Source organism: Stereum hirsutum, assembly GCF_000264905.1.
Source record: "Stereum hirsutum FP-91666 SS1 unplaced genomic scaffold STEHIscaffold_6, whole genome shotgun sequence".
NCBI classification, from domain to species: Eukaryota; Fungi; Basidiomycota; class Agaricomycetes; order Russulales; family Stereaceae; genus Stereum; species Stereum hirsutum.
Window position 1 is genome coordinate 906,790 of NW_006763136.1, and position 19,648 is coordinate 926,437.

At 51.1% G+C, this 19,648-nt stretch overlaps 9 protein-coding genes across 9 annotated transcripts; 3 read left to right on the plus strand and 6 right to left on the minus strand.

The window, feature by feature from the left end:
• Nucleotides 1–591: 591 nt before the first annotated feature.
• STEHIDRAFT_156243 (uncharacterized protein) lies at nt 592–1,074 on the minus strand (the record flags this gene model as incomplete). The annotated part of the gene is made up of 1 exon (XM_007303474.1): nt 592–1,074. The coding sequence occupies one exon, from the start codon at nt 1,072–1,074 to the stop codon at nt 592–594; it is 483 nt and encodes a 160-aa protein (XP_007303536.1).
• Nucleotides 1,075–1,344: 270 nt separating this feature from the next.
• On the minus strand, nt 1,345–3,268 carry STEHIDRAFT_130703 (uncharacterized protein; the record flags this gene model as incomplete). The annotated part of the gene is made up of 6 exons (XM_007303475.1): nt 1,345–1,427; nt 1,500–2,225; nt 2,584–2,618; nt 2,650–2,764; nt 2,822–2,903; nt 2,957–3,268. 6 exons carry the CDS (start codon nt 3,266–3,268, stop codon nt 1,345–1,347), a joined length of 1,353 nt encoding a protein of 450 aa, XP_007303537.1.
• Nucleotides 3,269–3,684: 416 nt separating this feature from the next.
• STEHIDRAFT_96313 (MFS general substrate transporter) lies at nt 3,685–5,165 on the minus strand (the record flags this gene model as incomplete). The annotated part of the gene is made up of 5 exons (XM_007303476.1): nt 5,024–5,165; nt 4,893–4,966; nt 4,768–4,841; nt 4,456–4,696; nt 3,685–4,401 (listed from the first exon to the last, which is right to left on the minus strand). Exons 1-5 carry the CDS (start codon nt 5,157–5,159, stop codon nt 3,685–3,687), a joined length of 1,242 nt encoding a protein of 413 aa, XP_007303538.1. The 5' UTR covers nt 5,160–5,165.
• Nucleotides 5,166–5,715: 550 nt separating this feature from the next.
• STEHIDRAFT_55758 (cryptochrome) lies at nt 5,716–7,874 on the minus strand (the record flags this gene model as incomplete). The annotated part of the gene is made up of 3 exons (XM_007303133.1): nt 5,716–7,144; nt 7,203–7,544; nt 7,720–7,874. 3 exons carry the CDS (start codon nt 7,872–7,874, stop codon nt 5,716–5,718), a joined length of 1,926 nt encoding a protein of 641 aa, XP_007303195.1.
• Nucleotides 7,875–8,313: 439 nt separating this feature from the next.
• Nucleotides 8,314–9,706, minus strand: STEHIDRAFT_156246 (uncharacterized protein; the record flags this gene model as incomplete). The annotated part of the gene is made up of 4 exons (XM_007303477.1): nt 8,314–8,480; nt 8,564–8,701; nt 8,773–8,831; nt 8,895–9,706. 4 exons carry the CDS (start codon nt 9,704–9,706, stop codon nt 8,314–8,316), a joined length of 1,176 nt encoding a protein of 391 aa, XP_007303539.1.
• Nucleotides 9,707–11,831: 2,125 nt separating this feature from the next.
• On the plus strand, nt 11,832–12,343 carry STEHIDRAFT_156247 (uncharacterized protein; the record flags this gene model as incomplete). Its single annotated transcript, XM_007303478.1, has 3 exons — nt 11,832–11,840; nt 11,902–11,989; nt 12,066–12,343. 3 exons carry the CDS (start codon nt 11,832–11,834, stop codon nt 12,341–12,343), a joined length of 375 nt encoding a protein of 124 aa, XP_007303540.1.
• A 1,514-nt stretch (nt 12,344–13,857) lies between these two features.
• STEHIDRAFT_110517 (uncharacterized protein) lies at nt 13,858–14,295 on the plus strand (the record flags this gene model as incomplete). The annotated part of the gene is made up of 3 exons (XM_007303479.1): nt 13,858–13,908; nt 13,959–14,031; nt 14,093–14,295. The coding sequence occupies 3 exons, from the start codon at nt 13,858–13,860 to the stop codon at nt 14,293–14,295; spliced, it is 327 nt and encodes a 108-aa protein (XP_007303541.1).
• A 793-nt stretch (nt 14,296–15,088) lies between these two features.
• STEHIDRAFT_168070 (uncharacterized protein) lies at nt 15,089–15,972 on the plus strand (the record flags this gene model as incomplete). Its single annotated transcript, XM_007303480.1, has 4 exons — nt 15,089–15,223; nt 15,281–15,314; nt 15,387–15,476; nt 15,526–15,972. Exons 3-4 carry the CDS (start codon nt 15,426–15,428, stop codon nt 15,970–15,972), a joined length of 498 nt encoding a protein of 165 aa, XP_007303542.1. The 5' UTR covers nt 15,089–15,223; nt 15,281–15,314; nt 15,387–15,425.
• A 90-nt stretch (nt 15,973–16,062) lies between these two features.
• Nucleotides 16,063–18,168, minus strand: STEHIDRAFT_110518 (uncharacterized protein; the record flags this gene model as incomplete). Its single annotated transcript, XM_007303481.1, has 6 exons — nt 16,063–16,301; nt 16,372–17,336; nt 17,413–17,532; nt 17,564–17,683; nt 17,740–17,949; nt 18,023–18,168. The coding sequence occupies 6 exons, from the start codon at nt 18,166–18,168 to the stop codon at nt 16,063–16,065; spliced, it is 1,800 nt and encodes a 599-aa protein (XP_007303543.1).
• Nucleotides 18,169–19,648: the final 1,480 nt, after the last annotated feature.

Below are 19,648 nucleotides of genomic sequence, written 5' to 3' on the forward strand. Positions count from 1 at the left end.
TGAGAAGCGTATGGTATCGGCTTGAACGATAAATCGTTGCTCATCCCACAGTTTTCGTGCTCGGCATCATATGTGTGGCATGAAGCACGAAACATAATTACAAGGCGGCTCGTTGAGCAAATAATAACTGAGACGCGCCAATGCCACGCGGCATAGCATAGTTTAGTGTACCCGATCTTAGCTGCCCGGTCACCATTTTGTATAGCGCTTGTAAATCAAGTTGACGATGATGACGATGCTGATCAGTGAGAGGAACATTCGCTAGTACGACGATGCCAGCGCCAAAGTGAGAATATCCCATGAAGCAGCGGAGCCGAGCGGATCAATCCCTGAGCAAAACCGCAATAAGAACAAAGCAATCTGCTTATTCTGCTCGGCGCCACACCGTGGCCCTGTCATACATCGGTGTATATCGATTCCATCACGCGGAGTCATCGTTCGACGAGAAACACGGTAACCCGTCACCAAGCCATCACCGTCAATCCTTGACCATTTCCCGCGCTAGCGAGGTCGAACACGCGGCAGCCAACCGAAGACTGCATCCGTTTGCACGAAGTGTCCCTCCCGAAGCAACTCCTGCCTCAGTTCCATCTAGGTTGCCAACCTAGGAGCAGCTCTAACCCCTTCTGTTGGGGACTTATCCATCGCTGAACGAACGCACTCCACGACGGCGCCGCCTGCTGACATCCGCCATGTGTCCTCGTCCTGTATCACAAGCAGTGGCCGGGGGCGGGCATCGTACATATAGACCCTCCGAAGGGGACGCCCACGCCCCAGGCGTTCCTCCAAAAATCTGGCTATGGTTTCGCGGTCGGACGTTACGCGAATCGCCTGTGGGATATGCTCAAAGAAGTAAGGATAGAGCTCTTCGGGCGCAGGAAAAGCAGGGTCAAAGAGGGTCCCGCCCGTGCGTATCGCCTCAAAAATTCCAGACCCGTAATTCGTGCAAAGAACAACGAGTTTTGTGAGCAACGGGGAGTTGGTGTGCTCGAAGATGTAGCCCCACTCCAGGGTCTCATCACTGTTAGACTGATCGAAGTGGTGGATCGACATCTCCTGTAGTTTGTGGCCCATGTTATACATGCCGTCGAGCTGCGGAGGAAGGTAGAGTCGTCCGGGGCGATGTCCTTATCTAGTGAGGGTCACGGCGAAGCTAAAGTCGTCGTTGGTATAGGATACCAGAGGATAATCCTTAATAAAATACACCTAAGAAAAGACAATAAGACATGACATTGTGAGAGGCGGAAGAAAAGGAGAGGAAAGAGAGAAAAGGCGCAAAAAGGACATCTGTTTTGAATACCATACAAAAGGCGGATCTACATGGCACGACGGACCACCGTATCATTACGGCTCTTGCCCACCGCGACCAAACAGACTGGGCTCTTCGGGTAACTCCACCCCGGGCACCACAGGAAAAGGGCGGTAGGCTGGCAGAAGAATGACAATCAGATCCGGAACCTTCAAGCCACGACGACGAACGAGAAGCAAAAGTTACTCACGCCTTGCACCGTCAAATAATAGATCTCCGAGGTTCTTCCTTTCCTCAAGTGTTGTATTTGGGTCAATAAACTTAGCCAAGATCATGTCAGATTCCTCCGGACTGAGCAGCTCTCTATCACTCCCCGATCCGCTGTCCCTTCTCTCCTCATCGTCCTCGTCCATGCTATTCACAGCCATCCCATTCCCATCCACACTAGCGGGCATCACGCTGGCGTGAACATGCATTGTTGGAGAAGTGCTGGGCACCTGTCGGGACCCGCCTGTCTGAGGCAGGGGAGAGGGCATGCTCAGAGCGGCTGTCGGAGGGGGTTGAGGCGTGAAAGTCAGCGGGCGGTAGTGGATTAGGTCGTAAGCTTCGAGGGTAAGGAGCGCGAGCTCGCGTTGGCGGTCTGTCAGAAGATCAAAGCCATGTTTCCTTTCATGACACCTAAGCTTCTGCCCCGCATTGAGAATGAGAAAGAATGGGTTCACTTGGTCGAACATGTTCTTTTTGCGGTGGGTGTAGGAAAAGGGAGGGTAGGGTGTGGAGTCGGACGCGGAGTTCTGTTCACGGAGTTCGCGATCGACGACCGTCCAGTCGGCGTATGTTGGCGGTTCAAAGGTTTTGAGGGTGCTGAGTCGCTGACCACGTGGGAGGAAGAGCGCGGGATGGAGAAGGATGAGGTCGAATTTTACACGGACCAGGGCGCTAGTGAGCCACTGCAGTAGCGATAGTGGTAACTGAACTTGACACGTTATGGATAGACTTTAAACACACGCACCGGAATACTTCGAACGGTTTCCGAGCCTATGAGACTTATTGCCTCATCCCACTGCCGATTAGACCGTATCTGCGAGTGAATTTTTGACCTCGCTAAAGCTCGCTAAGGCCCAACGGGACGCGACGATTGGCCCGATCGCAGTTTTAAAGCCGTTTTAAACGGTTGCAGATACGGTCTATTAGGGCTTATATGTTTCAAGTTTACTTGGAACTCGTTGGCGGAAGATCTGACCGATCCGCCAATGAGCTTTCGCAAAAAGTTCCAAGTTTTTATTAACATATAAGCCCTATTAGGGCTTATATGTTTCAAGTTTACTTGGAACTCGTTGGCGGAAGATCTGTCCGATCCGCCAATGAGCTTTCGCAAAAAGTTCCAAGTTTTTATTAACATATAAGCCCTATTGACCGCCTTCAATATTTCAATCACCCCTTGTAGTGACTCCTTGCTTAACGTAATCGCGTAAGTAGCGTATTTGTCAAAGTGCCGGTGGTACGCAGGAAGTACTAGAACACCAGTCAGACACATAAGGATCACAGCCAGCACAAGGTGGAAGGTCGTACGAAGAATCATGTTCTCTAGGCTCTCTAGCGTGAGGCCCTTTGGTCGACGCACAATAGCCAACACATTTTCTAAAACATGAAGCTAGAGGGCTGGGTCATGACGGGTAGTTGGCGGCGAGACGGTGTGGGACCGACCACTCTGAGCAGCCGGTTTGGATCCGTTTTATCGCGAACAGCGTTTATAATGTGCACCGTTTCGAGAGTAAGGCAGGTGTATCCAGTGATAAAGCAGCCAAGGTCGCCATCAAATCGCGCTCTATCCTCGTTGAAGGCTTTAGCATCCCTGTTGCGAACCTTCTTGGTCGAAGTCGAGCCCTGCTCGGTTGGTGTCTGGGCCACGGAGGGGCGCAGCTTAGGCAGATCCTGGGCGGTAATACCAGAGGTGGCGGGGAATTCGGAGACTCCCTCCGGCATGTAGATATACTCGTTGTTGATAGCTCTCGACATGATGCCGTCTGTACGAAGTGGAAGGTGACGAGATGTTGCTAAAAGTTATTTTGTGCTCGAGGGAGGTGTGGGAATAATTCTCGGTGTAAGCCGTGTGGCGCCAGGCGACTTTTCGTGGCGTTTCGTCAAAACGGTGGACCTCATAGTATTTTGCTAGAAGGGTCTTATTCACTGGCATTACACAGGAGTACACCAATTGTCTCTAGGCATATAACTTAGATGAAGGCTAAACATGTGCCTTTCTGGACGAAGAGCATTTTAGTGAGTGTACTGCCGAGCTATACAAGGCGATTCAAACCTAGTATCAACGCTCAGACTGCAGCTCATCGGTTGGGAAGGTATCCATGGTCAGTCAGTTCAACAAAGCACGTACTCTGGAACATTTTGTCACGGAAACCGTCCGGTCTATCTGGAGATTACCCGACCTTCGACTTCATATCCCTCCATAGTACCACCACTAGAATAATGCCAACTCCAGCCACCGCCAAATCTACACCCACATTCTTCAACAACCCAACATTCAACACCGCTCCTCCCCATACCGTCCCACACACCCTTCCGATATAATTACCATACTGAATCGCCATACTCAACCTCCCATTCCACCTCTGCGGCATCTGCTTGCTCAACAAACTGACGGTAGCCGTCGTCGCCACACTAAAGCCCAACGCGACCAACCACCAACACACAAAGAAGCTCCCAAATGTTATCTCTTTCTCCCCTCCTATACCCACGATTAACATCATGAGCACCAATCCCGCTGCGCCTGTTCCACAGCCATACGCCAAGATATACCGGTCTTGCATACGGCGTGCGTAGTAGAGATTGAGGAAGAGGAAAGGGAAGGTGCAGAGGCCGCCGAGGGCCATGAAGTTACCTGCAGCGAAAGGAGACCAGTTGAAGTGGAGGGAAGTGTACGGTGCAATGGAGGACTGCCAAGCTCCGACGACGAAGAAGCAGGTCATAGCAATCCAGGACATGGTAAATATGAGGGCGTAGGTGCGCCAGGTCGTCACAAACGGCTCATCATCAGAAGACGATACGCCTGCTTCGTCAATCTCGATTACAATCCCTGTGGTGCGATTGCTGCGGCGAGTAGCATGTGCGCTGGTTGAGGAGACGGTCGGACGAAGCTCCATTGGTGCCGGTCCTGCTGTATCACGGGATGGTTCGTTCAGCGATACCACGGACGGTACGTCCTCGAATGCCGCTACAATGACACCCAAAAATGTGACCCAACACACTGCCATTACCCATCCAGGACCGGTGTACCCGTTGAAAACGTCATTGTGAAAGCCAACTTTGTACAGCAGACCACCGAGGAAGGGACCGAGGGTGAAGCCTACGTTTTGACCAACCACAAGCCAGGCAGAGACGCTTGCGCGGCGACGAACGCCGATGATACGGCTATCTGTGCAGTAGCGTTTGCTACACGAATGTTTATGTTGACCGTTAGATGGTCATACTCACAGGAATGAGGGAGAGTTAAGTGGACATACGTGTACAAGAAGCTGACGAGACCTATACCCGTTACGCAGCGCCCGATAAAGACGAGCCATAGGAAATTGGCGATCTAACGAAACATGTTAGCATGGATCAAAGCAACCGTAATCGCCCTACGAACGTAAGCGAGTCCATAGAGCACATTCCCAATGGTTGCCAAGATACAAGAAAATATAACGGGTCCCATGTATGTTCCTGCGCAAAATTTAGTCAGCTAATGCTGTAAACTCGGCGAGCATGGTATTGCTATACCCTTGTCAATCGCCATAAGACCTGGAATCGCAATCCCAGCGAACAAGGACGTGATACCGATGATGAGTCCAGCGAAGACCGAATTTCCTCCCAGGGCTTGCGCATAGTCGCTCGCGGATGGTAGAATGATAAACATCGTTAACTAAGGATCAAAAAGGTCAATGGCAAGCCATATGAAATATAAAACGGTGTGCTTGCGTGTGACATTCCGTTGAGGACGAGCATAGAGATCAAGGAAGATAATTTAGGCAACTTGAGCTCGGAATCCTCCTCAGTGGCGTTGTCACCAGGAGAGTCAGCATTTGCAACGTCTACAACAGTCGACAGTGGTGCGGCAACCGTCACATTCAAGCTGGAAACCGGCGCTCGAAGAGAGCGCAAACCCTCTGTCACAGAACGTGCAGAGCTTATAGGAGAGCGCAGCACAGGGAAAGACATGACAGTGGACGCAACAATCGTAGTTGTAGACACCTGAGAGACGGGCAGGAGGACGAAGGAGGAGGAGGAGGAAGAGAATCCCAATCTTTTGAAGCCCCTGAAGCGGCTCGATTTAGCTCGTGACTCGGATGAAACGTCGGAAGGTCATTCGGATTTTCGATCTTGCGGACCACCTCGAATTTTGGCGCTGTGAATAGGGTCTCCATGTCGTGAACCTGTAGTCCCTTGTAGCCCACACGGAAAGACAGGAATACCTAGGAGACTCGAGACCAATCGTCTAGCGAGCCCAAAATGGGCAACCTAAAAGAAGTACATAGCAGCCCGTAATCGCGGGCCCATACTGTGAGCGAAAGGATTATTATCTGCTTCATTGTTGGTGTAAGTTGTCGGTTCACTTTCGCTGCGTCAACTTTATCCTGCGCCCCCTGCCGCCTTTCCCTGCCACCCTTGCGACCACGACCTTGGCCTCTTCCGTAGCCACGCCCTCGTCCATCACCGCGTCCAAACTCAATCCTCCTCAATGGCCTTTCTACCCACTCCTTTCCCACAATATTCAGCCTCTCCCTCTCCTCCTTGTTCAACAGCCAAGGCTGCCAAACCTTCCGTATGTCCTCTCCTTCACCTCTCAACCCTCTCAACTCCGGTATCCAAGCCTTGATATACTCGCCCTTCGGATCATAATCCTTCGCTTGTTTCACCGGATTGAACGCTCTCCCTTCCCCTGCATCCTGGCCGTTCGCTCTCGGATCGTTCCCCACGCCCGCCACGTACTGCCAATTCCCCCAATTACTACAAACATCATAGTCGACCAACATGCACTCATACCATTCCGCTCCGACCCTCCAATCGATGTAGAGATGCGACTTATGCGTAAGGAAGGACGCCACGTTCTGTCGTGCACGGTTAGAGGTGTAGCCTGTGAGTGCGAGTTCGCGTTGTGAGGCATCGACGAGTCCCATCCCTGTCGTTCCTTCGAGGAATCGGCGGATAGTATCCTGGACGGCGGGATCGGATGAAGAAGGTGATTTCCAACCAGAGATGTTGTTTGAGCCGCGGAATCCGCCCAAGGAGAAGAGCCTAGAGTTAAACTTGCGCGCGCAGAGACGCATGTAGTCCCTCCAGAGTAGTTCGAACCGCACCCAACCGGTCCCTTCGTTGATGCCCTTCCCCCATCCTTTCGCGTTCTTGCCCAACTCATCGCTTCCTTCTTCCAATTTCACGAGGTATTCATGTACCTGCCTCGCAGTGATGCACCCCAGTGCCAGCCAGGCTGAAAGCTTGGTACTATAGTCTTCGCCTAATAGCCCATTACGAGTCTGCTTGTAATTCGTCATGGCGGAGGAAGTGATGAGATGTTTGATGCGACTGTGGCCTGTCGTGGCACCGCCTGTGAAGGGGTGGCCGGAAGTTATAGGATGCGGTGGAGTTGAGGTTGGGTCGGGCATTGCATGATCGGGTTTGGCAATGAGCGGTTTGTACAGAGCCTCGATAAGTTGGGAGAGAGAAGTCGGAATTGTGAAGGGATAGGCTTGGGGCGCGATCAACGACGAAGGAGGGAGCAGTGGAAGTGAATTTGGAGTGGGCAGAGTGTGGCGTGATCTGGAATTGAGAGGCTCGACGGATTTGCGGAAGGAGGTGAAGACGTCGGGAAGGTCTTTGATATTGTCAAATGGGAGATCACGACTACAAATACACGATCAGCAAATACGAAAGTTGGGGAATGTGGGAGAAATGCACTCACTCGTCAATCAGGTACTTCTCATCCCGCCACAATTGAAACTCGACTCCAACCCCCTCACAAACTTTCTTCACATCGCTCTCCTCTCTCTGTTCTTCTTGACCCTCCTCACCCGTCATCCAAACACCTACGACGTGACCTGCTTCATTCTCCATAATCACATCAATCAAGCCTCTAACGACCTCTCCAACCTTCCCTACCCTTATAACAAGCCCCGACCCCTTGCCTTCCAGTCCTTCTTTGACATCCCATAAGCTCTCGGCCAAGAACTTCGCCCTATGAGGCCCACATCTCCAAAACCCAGCGACTTGACTTCGAGCCTCGGGAAAGGGAGATTTGACGGAACTATCGGTTATGAACCGTGCGCCCGTGTGTATATATTGTTTGGCTCCTCGGAGCATGCGTTCGCTTTTTTCGCGCTCGGCCCTCCCATTCTGCTTGTCTCCCATTCCTATTACCACTGCTATTGCATCTACGCGGCCGCAATTGTTTAGAACTTCAGTTTCATCTCTATCATGACCCAGAGACCTCGAGTTGGTTGTGGGGGAAGATATAGAGTGGCAGAAGGTGTGTGTATTGTGGCGAGCGGGACGTAGATATGTGATGGAGGATGGGATTATCGGCCAGTCGGAGGTCACGGCGCAACATGTAGATGAGGATGCGGGGAGGCGACATATTCTTGGTAGACGTTGGTTGATGCTGGCGGGATGGTGTCTGAGGGACGCGACCATTTGAGAGGTTGAATGTGGTGAGGCCAGAATATTTAATGGGCTGAGGTTGTCGAAGAGCGTGACGATGACGAGCATGGGTCGCGATCTGCGCCAGTAATAAATTACATACTGACAAGCGAATGATGAGGCAGACGGAATCGGACAGCTCGACGATGCGGCCAAGTTTGTGGTGATGATGTCATCCCGAGTTGTGTTCGAAATTTGCTTCCGTTGGTGGGGAACGACTGTTTGGCTCCTCATAGACACCTGGAAAGAATGAGCCGCAATACACAATGCAGAACGTTCAGCCTCACCTCTTTAGATCCGTACGGACGAGTATATACATCATATATCACCGCGAGGAAATACCGTGGAGGACAAGTGTGCGAAAGCTGCGATACCGTTCAGGACCCAATCTTGGGTTTCTTCTTCGGTTGAGCGCGCGCCTTGCCCTTGCCTTTCATCTCTGTATCGCTCCCGACCTCGGACTGGTCCGTCTTGTCTCCTTCGACGGATCCAGTAACAGTGTTGACCGCTTGACTGTTCGTGCGTCGTCTCTTCCGTTTCCTACCTATGATCATGAAGAGACATGAGAAGCAGCTTCCAACGACACATGTGGAAGCAATATTGCCAAGGGCATGCCTCATTGCGTACCTTTGCGTGAGGGTCTGTATTCCGGAAGAGAGGAGAGGTAGGCAAGGTCGTCAAAAGGCCGGATAGTTCCCAGCGCATCTGCGTCCGCACTCGCGAATTCGTTCGAGTGCTTTGATAGCAGAGCGGCACGGTGAGCATCTGGCAGATATGAAACAAGCTCAGCGAATTGATATCGAGAAGGGCGGCGAATCGAGGGCGGAGGAACTTACAAGGATGATCAGCCAAACCGTAAATCTTCTCCAGACGATCTTGAACGTTTTGAATCACCCTTTATTATACATGCACAGTTTGGTCAGGAGTACTATGGTGAATAATGTAAGAGAGAACGTACTGAGGGTCAACAATGCCCTCTACGCTGACGATGTTCAGGACGTGTTGCCAGGTAAGGGGCATGAAGCGACTCTGCAGACTCTTCGAAGAAGCAGGAATATGTGATGCAATGGCAGATAACATCTGAGTAAGATGTGTCGAGGATAGAGCCTCAAGGGTTTGGGCCACATCAGGCTGAAGCTCATCCTCTGACTCGGAGTCGATGTCGTCAACATCTTCGTCGGGCTCCTGCTCACCCTCCGATGCATCCAAATCACGGACAGGCTCAAGAGGGTCACCAGGCTGATCATGAGCGTGCTCGCTCGAGACGGACCGGTGAAATGCGATAGATTGTCGAGCGAGGAAGAGGACTTCGTCTGCGAAGCCCCACTCAGGGATATGAACATCGCCGACCATAAGCGGCCACCTCGTCCACTCATCCCTTTCCATTTTCTTCTTCTTTGACCTGCTCGAACTTTTCTTCGCCTTCGCCTTGCCCTCGCCACCCATCTCATACTCAGATCCTGAGTCAGGCTTCTCAGACTCTCCCTCATCCATATTCCTCTCTGCCACTCTCGCACTGCTGCCGACATCTTCGTCGGAAAGCTCTACATCGGCAAAGTCGGTAGATCGAGGAGCGAGACTACTATCGCGTGCAGTCACGGTCGAAGCCCTAGTAGAAGACCCAGCGTAAGGACGAGCAAGTTGCGAGGCCACATCCAAGATGTCGTTAGTCCTGAGCGCACGAAGCAGAGACGTGTATTCAGAAAGCTCAGTGTGTAAAGCGATGGGCACGAGTTTCGTCTTTTCTCGCTGCTTATCCTTTTTGGCCATCGCTGTTCGCCGCCGTAGAGTTCTTCGGTCAAGTCGCGGTTCGCGTCGAAGTCACGTCGCGCTGGGGTCGCGTGCCACATGAGCAAATTTGGATGAAATTCGTGGGATAAGCTTATGTGAACAACTGTACAGTTGCCACAGGCCTCATTACCCGACCGCTCGTCCAGGCTCCGGTTCCCCCAAGTACATCTCTCTCAACCGAATTACTTCATGTGAGTTCCCCGCACATTTGCTAAGTTTTTGCCATCTTGACTCGTTCTGATTATATATTGCTCTTGTGTGTATTTCGACGGTGTAGAATGAGAGAGAAGTGGAAGAAAAAGAGGTCTCGCAGGCTCAGGCGCAAACGCCGAAAGATGCGGGCTCGTTCCAGTACGTTCCCCATGTTCAACTTGGCCCCTATTCGAACAGAGCTGACCTTATATCTATGTATCCTACCGACAGAATGATCAACTCGCCAAAGAATAGTCCATCGCCATAGCGCTCTCTCCGACTTCACCTGCGCACTACTCAGCCCCTAAGTGCATTCTTCACCGAAGTCCAGCTCACTGCTGGGCGTGCCGCGAAGGGGTGGCGGAGTCGTTGGGAGGTTCGAAAAAACCCCAAGAATGTCAGAAGTTACGGTCGTTTTGTATTCGTTGTTCTCCGACTATGATGATCATGATGCTGTATTTCTGCCTTCATTTCTTCGCGTGCACTTTAGTCGGCTTCAACACTTTTCGACACTTTTCACAGACAGGAAGTATCTGAACGTACAATAAAGGTCGTTGTGAATGTGCTTCGTCTCAACACTTTCCTTGTCGTCTCCGTTGGCCATGTTCGTTGCGTCGCAGCGTCGTCGCTGTTCACCCGAGTATGATGTCATATGTCGGTACTTGGAGGTGTTGATTTTTCTCCTATTCTTCGCGTCGCATATGCGCAGTCGTTGACGATAGCTGCCCCTGCGCAGTTAAGAATGGAGAACGCCCTTGTTCAAGGACGTTATTGAGGCTACGGTCATTGCATTTCTCCGTTTGCGGTTTATTCATTGACCGTCGGCCCCCAGTCTGACGAGTGATGGTATCTAATATATAATGGGAGAGCAGTGTCTCACGGTCTAAAAATGGCAACTGCCGTTTATGGTCGTTCTGCGATGGTGGCACTGTGGCGTCTTTCCGTCTCTTTCTTGGTATTTTTCTCTCTACCTCAGAGGCATATGGACTGCGGCCCAATCAACGGGGAGCGAGATTTAAAAGACTCTACGTACATGTTGATTTGATGTATCCGTTATTGTCACTGTGGGTAGCCACACTGGCGAGGTTCGGTGGGCGAGGTGGCACATATGCTGTGGTAAGTATTTCGTTTTTGTGTTCTCGCGATACGAGGCATGCACCGGCAGTAGCTCTATCTACTCCTCACCAGAGCAATGGGAATCTACCAATACTTCGTAATACTCCAAGTGATTGGAAACATGTGCAGTTACAGTGCCACTGGCCCAACGATGGTGGGGGTCGACGTCGCGAGGAAATGGGTCACGTTCAGGATAGCATTGTCGTAGGCTTTATACGGGAATTTATTGGCTTGACCTTCGAGTTGTATCAATCATCGAATGTCCAAAGAGAACGGTCAATATTTGTGCGCGAGCACGGGTAACTGCTAGTTGAGTCACTAATACAGTACTATAAAGAAGGCCAAAGCGCTTGGATGACTATCCATGCGCGCAGGGTGGATGTCGACGGTGATCGCTGCAGCCGCCCGACGGTGTCTCCACACCATCTGGGCACATCAATAATGTTTCTGTTCCCGGAGACTGCCGCTGGTACCTTTCAATTGTCCCCAACTTGTGCCAACTTGTGACGAAACAGACAATGATGTGCCCACCGCCGGCACGACCCCTCTGACACGCCAGACGGCACATTGAAAGGCACAAGCGGTGGGTGTACGGGTGACAAAGCGTTGCTGATCGCTGGCGTGGACCAAGCGTAGGACAAAGCTTCGCGCCACCCGAAAGGTAGAAGATGGCACGGAACGTTTACATCCAGACAAAGGACAAGGCCCAAGGCCTGTATATAATGCGCTGTCCGGGACTTGAGTGTTGTAGAGCCATTACAATCAGTCCACCGAATACTCCTGCACACAACCTAACATGTCTACCGTAAGTGTTCGTTCACAGGCTGTAAGGTTGCGACTTAGAGCTAATCAATATGCCATCGCAGAAAACCGAGACTGACTCTAATAACCGTCCGATTGGCATCGGCAGGCAGTTGAGCCTGTGGGTGAAGCAGAGTACATTCCTACCTAACGGTCCGTCTATTCGTCGTTTGTCTTCTACGCTCTCCCTTCTTTGAGGCTCACGCACACACTTCCCCTTCCCCCATAGACCCAGCCCTCAACGAATGGCTCGCTCAACTGACGCCAGAAGAGCGCGATGCTCTATCGTCTGCAAAGAGCGACATAATCGGCATCCTTAAAGTCATAGAGGCATCCCTGGCTAGGTTGAGAAAGCTGGGTATACCGGAGATCATTGCTGAGTGCAAGGACTCTGATAATGATGCATACGACGAAAAGGAATGGGAGGCGCTGATCCAGGATTTCTTTTGGGGGTCGACTATCGAGCCCAGCGATAACTCTATGGAGTCCGATAAACCCTCTGTATAAGCTGGATAGGGGTAGGGGTGCTATCTTTTCAAGTTGAGGCTCTGTTACAGTTTGTGTACACTACATCAATGTAATGAAAGGACACCGAATGAGGTTATACAAACGTGTATTCCTCTGCTTTGAGGTCTTATGAACTCGGGCTGAAGACCATCACAGTCGGTAACGAATACACGAATGTCTGTTATTTTCCTGCCTTCTCCTGCTCGCTGAGTGTTTGGGCCACACTGGTGGCACTGATACGAGTAAGTTATGTACCGGCAATCGCCGACGTAGTGTTCCTTCAAGTTTTCTCGTCAGCTCCTTGTTCTCATCCAACTCGTCGTCAATCTACGATTCTTCAGAGGGACGAGTAGTCTATCAGTGGCGTATTCTCCATCACGCTCTTTCCTTCAGCCCACTCATTGGATAGTCGTGGGCGTATTACCCGCTGCGAACCATGATCATTCCAAACCCGCATACGTTCGACTTGCGTGCGACGTCCCTCGTTCCTTATACTTTGCGGACCTCAAGGTTTTCTATGCTTTTGACAATACCTTCCCTTGTTGCCTCTCTCCTCACATTGTCACCCGTGGCTTCCCGCAACGCTTGTTTCTACTGGCACTCGTGGGCTATGCATTGCGTCAGCTATGGCCGGCGATAAATTTCCTTTCCGCATCGGTATCCGTCTGAAATGATAACTGACACTATAACCCATCCTTGCATATCCATCCCTTCTATATACTCACACGTTCATCTCTCACTGCTCGTGGTCAATAATGCAGGCACGTCTAAGTAACGACGATCCACATTGTGGCATCGGGAACTCGAGCTCTCCTCCCGGCAACGGCCGGCTTCCCGCTCGAGGTCTTCAATTGTTCGACGTCGTGCGAGTTGTCTCTTGATGTTCATTTTCGAGCAATCCGAAGCCTGAGCGCTGAGCTCGGAGCTCCATCTCCATAATTAATCGATCATCTCTCCTTCAAGATTCCGTGTTGAGAATGACTTCCGTCGGTGGAACACGCGCATTGAGTCGCAGAGTCCGAGCCCGCGCCTCCAATTGTTCGACGTCGTTCTTCTTCGGCTATGTAGAGCTGTGCGGAATACGGGTCTTCTGCGCTTTGACAATACTTCTTTTGTATTTCAGCTCCTGACTATGTTCTCTTCAAGCCACCTTGTCGAGAGGAGCCTCTATCGGTCGGAACACGCAGTGGGTCGCCGCCGCATGTCTTTCCGGGTCTCTGCCTCTAATTGTTCGGTGTCGTCCTTCTCAGGCTATGAACGGCTGTTCGAGCTTTAGGCCTTTTGTGTGGAGCCTAGAGGCATCGCAACACAAAAGACACTTGGCTCGTACGGTTGCTAGACGATGAGGCCAATTCCCCTCCTTGTTGTGATGCGACTGCAGAAAAAGTCAAACCTCGTCGCATTAACAACTAAATCTTGTCATCACGAACGATGTCGTTAGCACCCACCATCATTCTATATCTCTTGCGCATCTATCTTGAAACCTCAGCTCTACTACAACCCATACCCTTGCAATGTCCGACTCGCCCGAGATCATTGAGAGTTCGGGATTGACGATGCCTAAGGTCAGTCATCCGCTCTCGGGAGGTTCAATCTGGAAGTGCTTGGCTTACAGCGTGATTATGGGCCATTTGCCAGTGAACTTGGTCGCGAGCTTTATCGGAAGTTGTTCTCATTCCCTCCAAGAGGTGGGCCTCTAAAGGTTTTTGCGTGGGCTTAATCAGACTGGTTGATGAGTTGATGATTTAGATCCTGCGAGGGACGAATGGATAAAGGGGTTGACGGAAGCTGAGCGTGATGCATTTATTGCTGAGGTAGATCGAGAGTTCAAGCGAGCTGAAGAGGAGAATCGAACATCCGTGCCCCGGCGATACTGGTCGTACACGAAGAACGTCTGTGGCCGTGATAAGGACGCTATGGCCTGGGAGTATGGGGTCATGGATGGTAATTAGGCGGAAGTGCGGATGCGCAGAGCGCAGGAGAGACAAGCAGAGGGTTTTCAGACCGCGACGCAGAGCGGATCTAGTGGAGTTGTACGAGACTTGAAGGTCCTGCAAGCCCGAGCTTCCAAGGGACGTTAGGTGTGTGAGTTCATGTGCATGCAGGTTCATGATATTGTACCACACAAAGATGCAGATTCACTGATTCAGATGGGTCACTCTGGCAGAAATGAATGTTTGGCAGCGCACACGTGAGGATTTGTAGTTATGCGTTTGTAAGTCTTTCTAGACGACTATCTTTCTTCCAAGGTACCCTTGAGGGACCTTGTCGAGAAGGTCTTTCATGAGTACAGATCTGTAGACATGTGCAAAACACCAGCTGGCGGAAAGGTCCGATCCTCGAGCTCTTATTGTTCGACGTCGTCTTCCGCTGCTTGAGGCTATGCACGTGTTGCCGAGCGCCCGAAGGCTTTCTGCGTTTGACAATACCCCTTTGGAAGGCCACGTCTTCGTATCATCTGGGAGTCTTTGCAGCTCGCGTCAGTGACTATGGCCGTGCTCCGCTTATAATTACTGTAGGTTGTACGAACGAACGTACATTTCTTTCAAGCTACTTCTATAAGGATACCCATGCGTTTTGTCGAACAATATCAGTCGTTTCTGGGTGTTTCGGCGCATGGCAACTGGAAACTACGAAGCGAGCGAGGAATTCGAGCACAGCACCACAACACAAAAGACCTAGGTTGCTAGACGATGCTACCCCCCTCCTTATTGTACTCTATTGCGTATGAAAACGTAGAAAAGACTCGCCTCTCATTGTTGCGTTGAGTAGATACCCTCCGGCGACGTCTTCACTACTCATCTCTTTACTGTAGCTCCTCGAAGGCACGTAACTCACACTTTATCTGACTCGTAGGCAGACTTATTCGATAGAATACTAGTTCGTGCTCTTGCTATCCTTATGACTTCGATAGACTGACTGTCAACATTATATTAGTAGTAAGAGACTACGTCTTCGACATCTGAGCTAGGTAGGCAAAGATCATTGTGTCGATCTTCCTTGTCGATCGACGCCACCTCAGACTCCTTTTTGCCATTGACAGTACTGTCAAGTGCCCTGCTTTATTATCATCTCGTTTTCAATGGCTAGTTTGAAGGAAGAGAACGACGCTTTGGGATTGCCTCCACTCGAGGTGCGTGTCTCGCTCATGTCGTATCCACCGAAACTAACAAAAGACGTAGGGGAAATTTGTCAGTGAACTTGGTCGGGAGCTTTATCGGAGGTTGTTCTCCTACTCCTCTAAAGGCATGTCCGTCCCATATAGGCATCAGATGCGGATGATACTGATTCCCGCATGGTTAGATTACCGCCGTGACGAGTGGATCAAGACTCTTACGCGCGACGAGCAGGCTGCTGTCAGGGCCGAGATGGATCGAGAGTTGAAGCAGGCAGAAGAGGATGATGCAGCTTCAGATCCCACGCGGCATACATCCTCGCTGTTGAACAGGCTTTGTGGCTTCAATACGGACGCCTTAGCATGGGAATACGGCGTCATGGATGGGAACATGACAGAGTTGCGCATTCGTCAGGAGCAGGAAAGGGAGGCTAGATATTTCGAATGGTCACAAACAAGTGGTATTCCTAGGGACGTCAAAATCTTCCATATGCGAAACTCTAAAGGACATTAGATACATAATATGTTCTACCTGTGTTGAAGATAAGTAGGCCTCACGTACAAATCGTACGTCTCTCTTTGTGCGCGCTTCGAGTCCTGAGAGCTAAATGGTACCATTCCGCGATAGATGTCGTATGATGTTGTTCAATTGCTCTATCTGTGTGTTCTTTATTTGCAACTTCGCCGTGGCCTCTTGTAGTTGTCCTCTCCATGTCATCGCTTGATGATTTGAGGATGCTGACTCAGACTCAAGTTCCCTGATCCTTTCGGATGCCATGTCGAGCGCAGCAGCTCTTTCTGGGTGACACTGTCCCCCAGAGCATCGCTGGACGTATTGAAGAACTGCAAATGGAAAATGCGTGGACATCAGTTTCGAAATCTGCGGGTAAACAACTGTCCCGAGACAACATACGTGATTCATCCTTCTGCTCGAGTGTGCCAGTCATGATACCTGCGAGTTTCCACATCTTCTCCCTTCGCATATCGGCCTTCCCGCGGCGACCTTGCTGATACTCCCTATCAGTCTCTCTCTTCCTCTCCTTGGCATCGCTCTTAGCCTTCTTCGACGGACCAGCCGCAGATCGTCCCTCGTCAAGGTCTTCGACCTCGTCGGCCTTGCGCTTACCATTAGATATAGGAGTTTTAACTACAGCACCAACGGTATGAGGTTCGTCATGATCAAGGACCGCAGCGCCAGAGGTGCCAGGCATGCACAATGACTGAGCATGAGACGCAGTCTTCGTCGAGCGGGGCTTTTTAGCGCGCTGCTTCGACGAAGAGGGATGGGAATCCGGCGTTGCGTACGAAGAAGGATCCATATGACGAAAGGATGAAGTAGGAGCAGGAAGGTTAGGGGGAGATGGCGGCCGCGTCGATGCATCTGCCGTATTTGAATCGAGAGGGCGTGAGGTCTTGGTAAGAATGGTGCTATGCTTTGTGGCGGTGGCACCGAACGGAACAGAGGAAAACGTGCTCGAGGACCCATCATAACCTTCGCTCCCAGAAGTGTAGCCCCCGGGGAAGTTAGGCGCAGGTAATGTCCGGGGAATCGCATGATCAGGCCGTAACATAGCCGGGGTGAGCGATTGTGGCGCGGGGAAAGTAGTAGGTATTGAGGGTTGTTCGTAGTTTGTGACCGGAGCCGTCGAGAGGCGTGTCGCGGGGAACAACAACGAATCCGGAGCGGGCAGGGACTCGACGTGTTCGGAGTGGAAGTCGCCCTGTTCAGAGTTTGACCATGTTTGCGTCGTACGCTCCCTCGATGGACCGCCGAACGACTGAGGCACAGGGGCAGAAAAGGGACTAGCGGACGACATCGGTGTCGCATCGTACGAAGCAAGTCTCGAAGATGTCTCCGCTGAAGTATCGACCGAAGAGCTGTGATATAATGAGAACACAGTATGAACTGCCGCATTCATCTAACAGGAATGACTGGGTAGAGAGAAATACACACCCTGTCGCATATTGCGTACTCCACGTAGGTTGGCCCTGACCAAGGGAACCTCTCTCGTCATAAGGGTGCAAAGTGAAGTAAGGAGAACTATATTGTCTTCGATGAGCCAAGCCCAACAAACTTCAAGGCCAACGGCAGATGTTGAATATACCTATCAGAAAATGCCGGACCAGGTTGTGTAGTTGTCGATGCCGATTTCTGATGTCCGAGTACCAGCCGGGGCGGTTGAATATGGGTATCCGACACCGAGCGCTGGCGCCCGAGGGAGTTACTGTGGAGAAGTATCAGCAGAGAACTTGAAACCGTGCTCAAAGAAGACACACGTACTTGGAAAGTGAGAACGCAGGTCGACGGGGGTGAGCATGTGGACCAAGGGCCGGAGCAGTGCGCGTAGAGGCCTGACCATAGATTGCGGACGTAGACGCTCTTCTGGTGGACTGGGAATCGACAGGAATGGATGGGGAAAGAAATTTGTCTAGATGGCCTTCCTCCGGCTTTCGAAGCGCTTGAGGGCTCAGTGATGGGAACTGGTGTTGGCTGCACAAGACACACATAACATTGAGGTTACTATCAGTAACGAACTATTCCCAGTTCACCAGCATTGACTTACCTGGGTACCGTGTCAGACGTGGTACACTCGGCTGATTCGGGGCGCACGTTGCTGTTGCGCGGAATATTGTAGTAGGGTGAGACGGTCGAGTGTGGGTAGCCACCGGCGAATGACGAGGATGTATCGTAGGGGTTGGGCGTATTCATTTGAGCAAACAATGTTCGGAAGCAAAGTAGTAGGCGTACCTTTGGACGAATGCGTGGTTTTAAAGGAGAAAATACTCAACAACATCGTAGATCTGGTCGTCACCGACGCACGTACGGACAACCATATTCTCAACAATGTGGTCGTCAACGCCCCTCTGGGCTCTCTACAACATCAATTCAAACCCGTCGCAAGGAAGACATGTTGTATGTCGACTATTATGGTAAGTATGGGCATTGTACGATTAGGAAGGTCAAACGGTGTAAGTACCCACTGCCAAATTCATCCACAAGGTCCTGCCAGCGAGATTAGAGCTCCGCGGATGCGGCCCCGAATGGAGAGGCAGGAGCCCCAACGACCCACACATTGTATGAAGATGACTGAGCATAAGTAGATAGTTGGGAATAAGCTTGAAGTAGCATTATCGAAGGCAGAGGGGGCTAGGTCTCTGATTACCGCCAGTCGGTCTGAGGCAAAAGCGGTCACGTGTGAGAATGTTCGACGATAACGCGTCAGGACGCGTCGCGTCGCGTCGGTCCCCCCAACCACGAACACCTGTAATTTCCTCTATTCCCCTAATCGCACTGCGAGACCTGTTTCTTCGTGCCTCTACGCCAAGTACTCGACCAAGACATACACCGTGACTTTTTGGCTCATCCTGTTATGTGAATACCAACACCAGACTTCATGCAGAGCGTATATCATGGAGAGCGTACTATGTGCTTTACGCCTGGGGAGCAGGAGACACCCACTGATTGCTAAATATTTCACTCAGATTTTCATACTTTCGTAACGTACCCTAAGTGACCTTGACCCCAACAATTGAGTCCCGTCAAAGTCCCATAAATTTCCTGTTGGCGGCCGGTCTACATCGCTTTTTTTTCTAGTTGGAGTTTTGATGACTTATCTTCTTTATTTGTGCCTATATGCTTACATATTCATATTTCACTCCCGCTAATTGACTCTCTACATGTCGTCTTGAGCTCCTCCGCTAAGTCATCGAAATGGCGTGTGGGGCCACACTGTGGCGCAAGGAACATCCTTCGAAACGCTTTGCGGCAACGGCCGACCTGGCATTTCCTGCACATCTCACCTATTGTTCGACGTCGTCCGAGTCGTCTATTGCTGTCCGTCTTCGAGTAATCCTAGTCATATGCCCGTCATTTCATATGAAGTATCGTCCCGCTGAGAAGAACCTCTATCAACCGAACACATGCGTCGGATCGCTGGCATCTCTATCTTTAATTGTTCGACGTCGGCCTTCTCAGGCTATGCAGGAGATGTGCGGTCTGTAGCGTTGCTCAGGGACTTCTGCGCTTTGAGAATACCTCTTCTGTCTTCGTGCATGCTCTTCTCTGATGTCCACGAGTCTGCTTTTTGTTTTGCACCGTCGGTTCCTTCGTCATCTATGGCGTGCTCACTTTGCAGGGTTGACTATTGTGCGAGCTGTGCGTACGTAGCCCCGGATATGGGGCCCCTGTT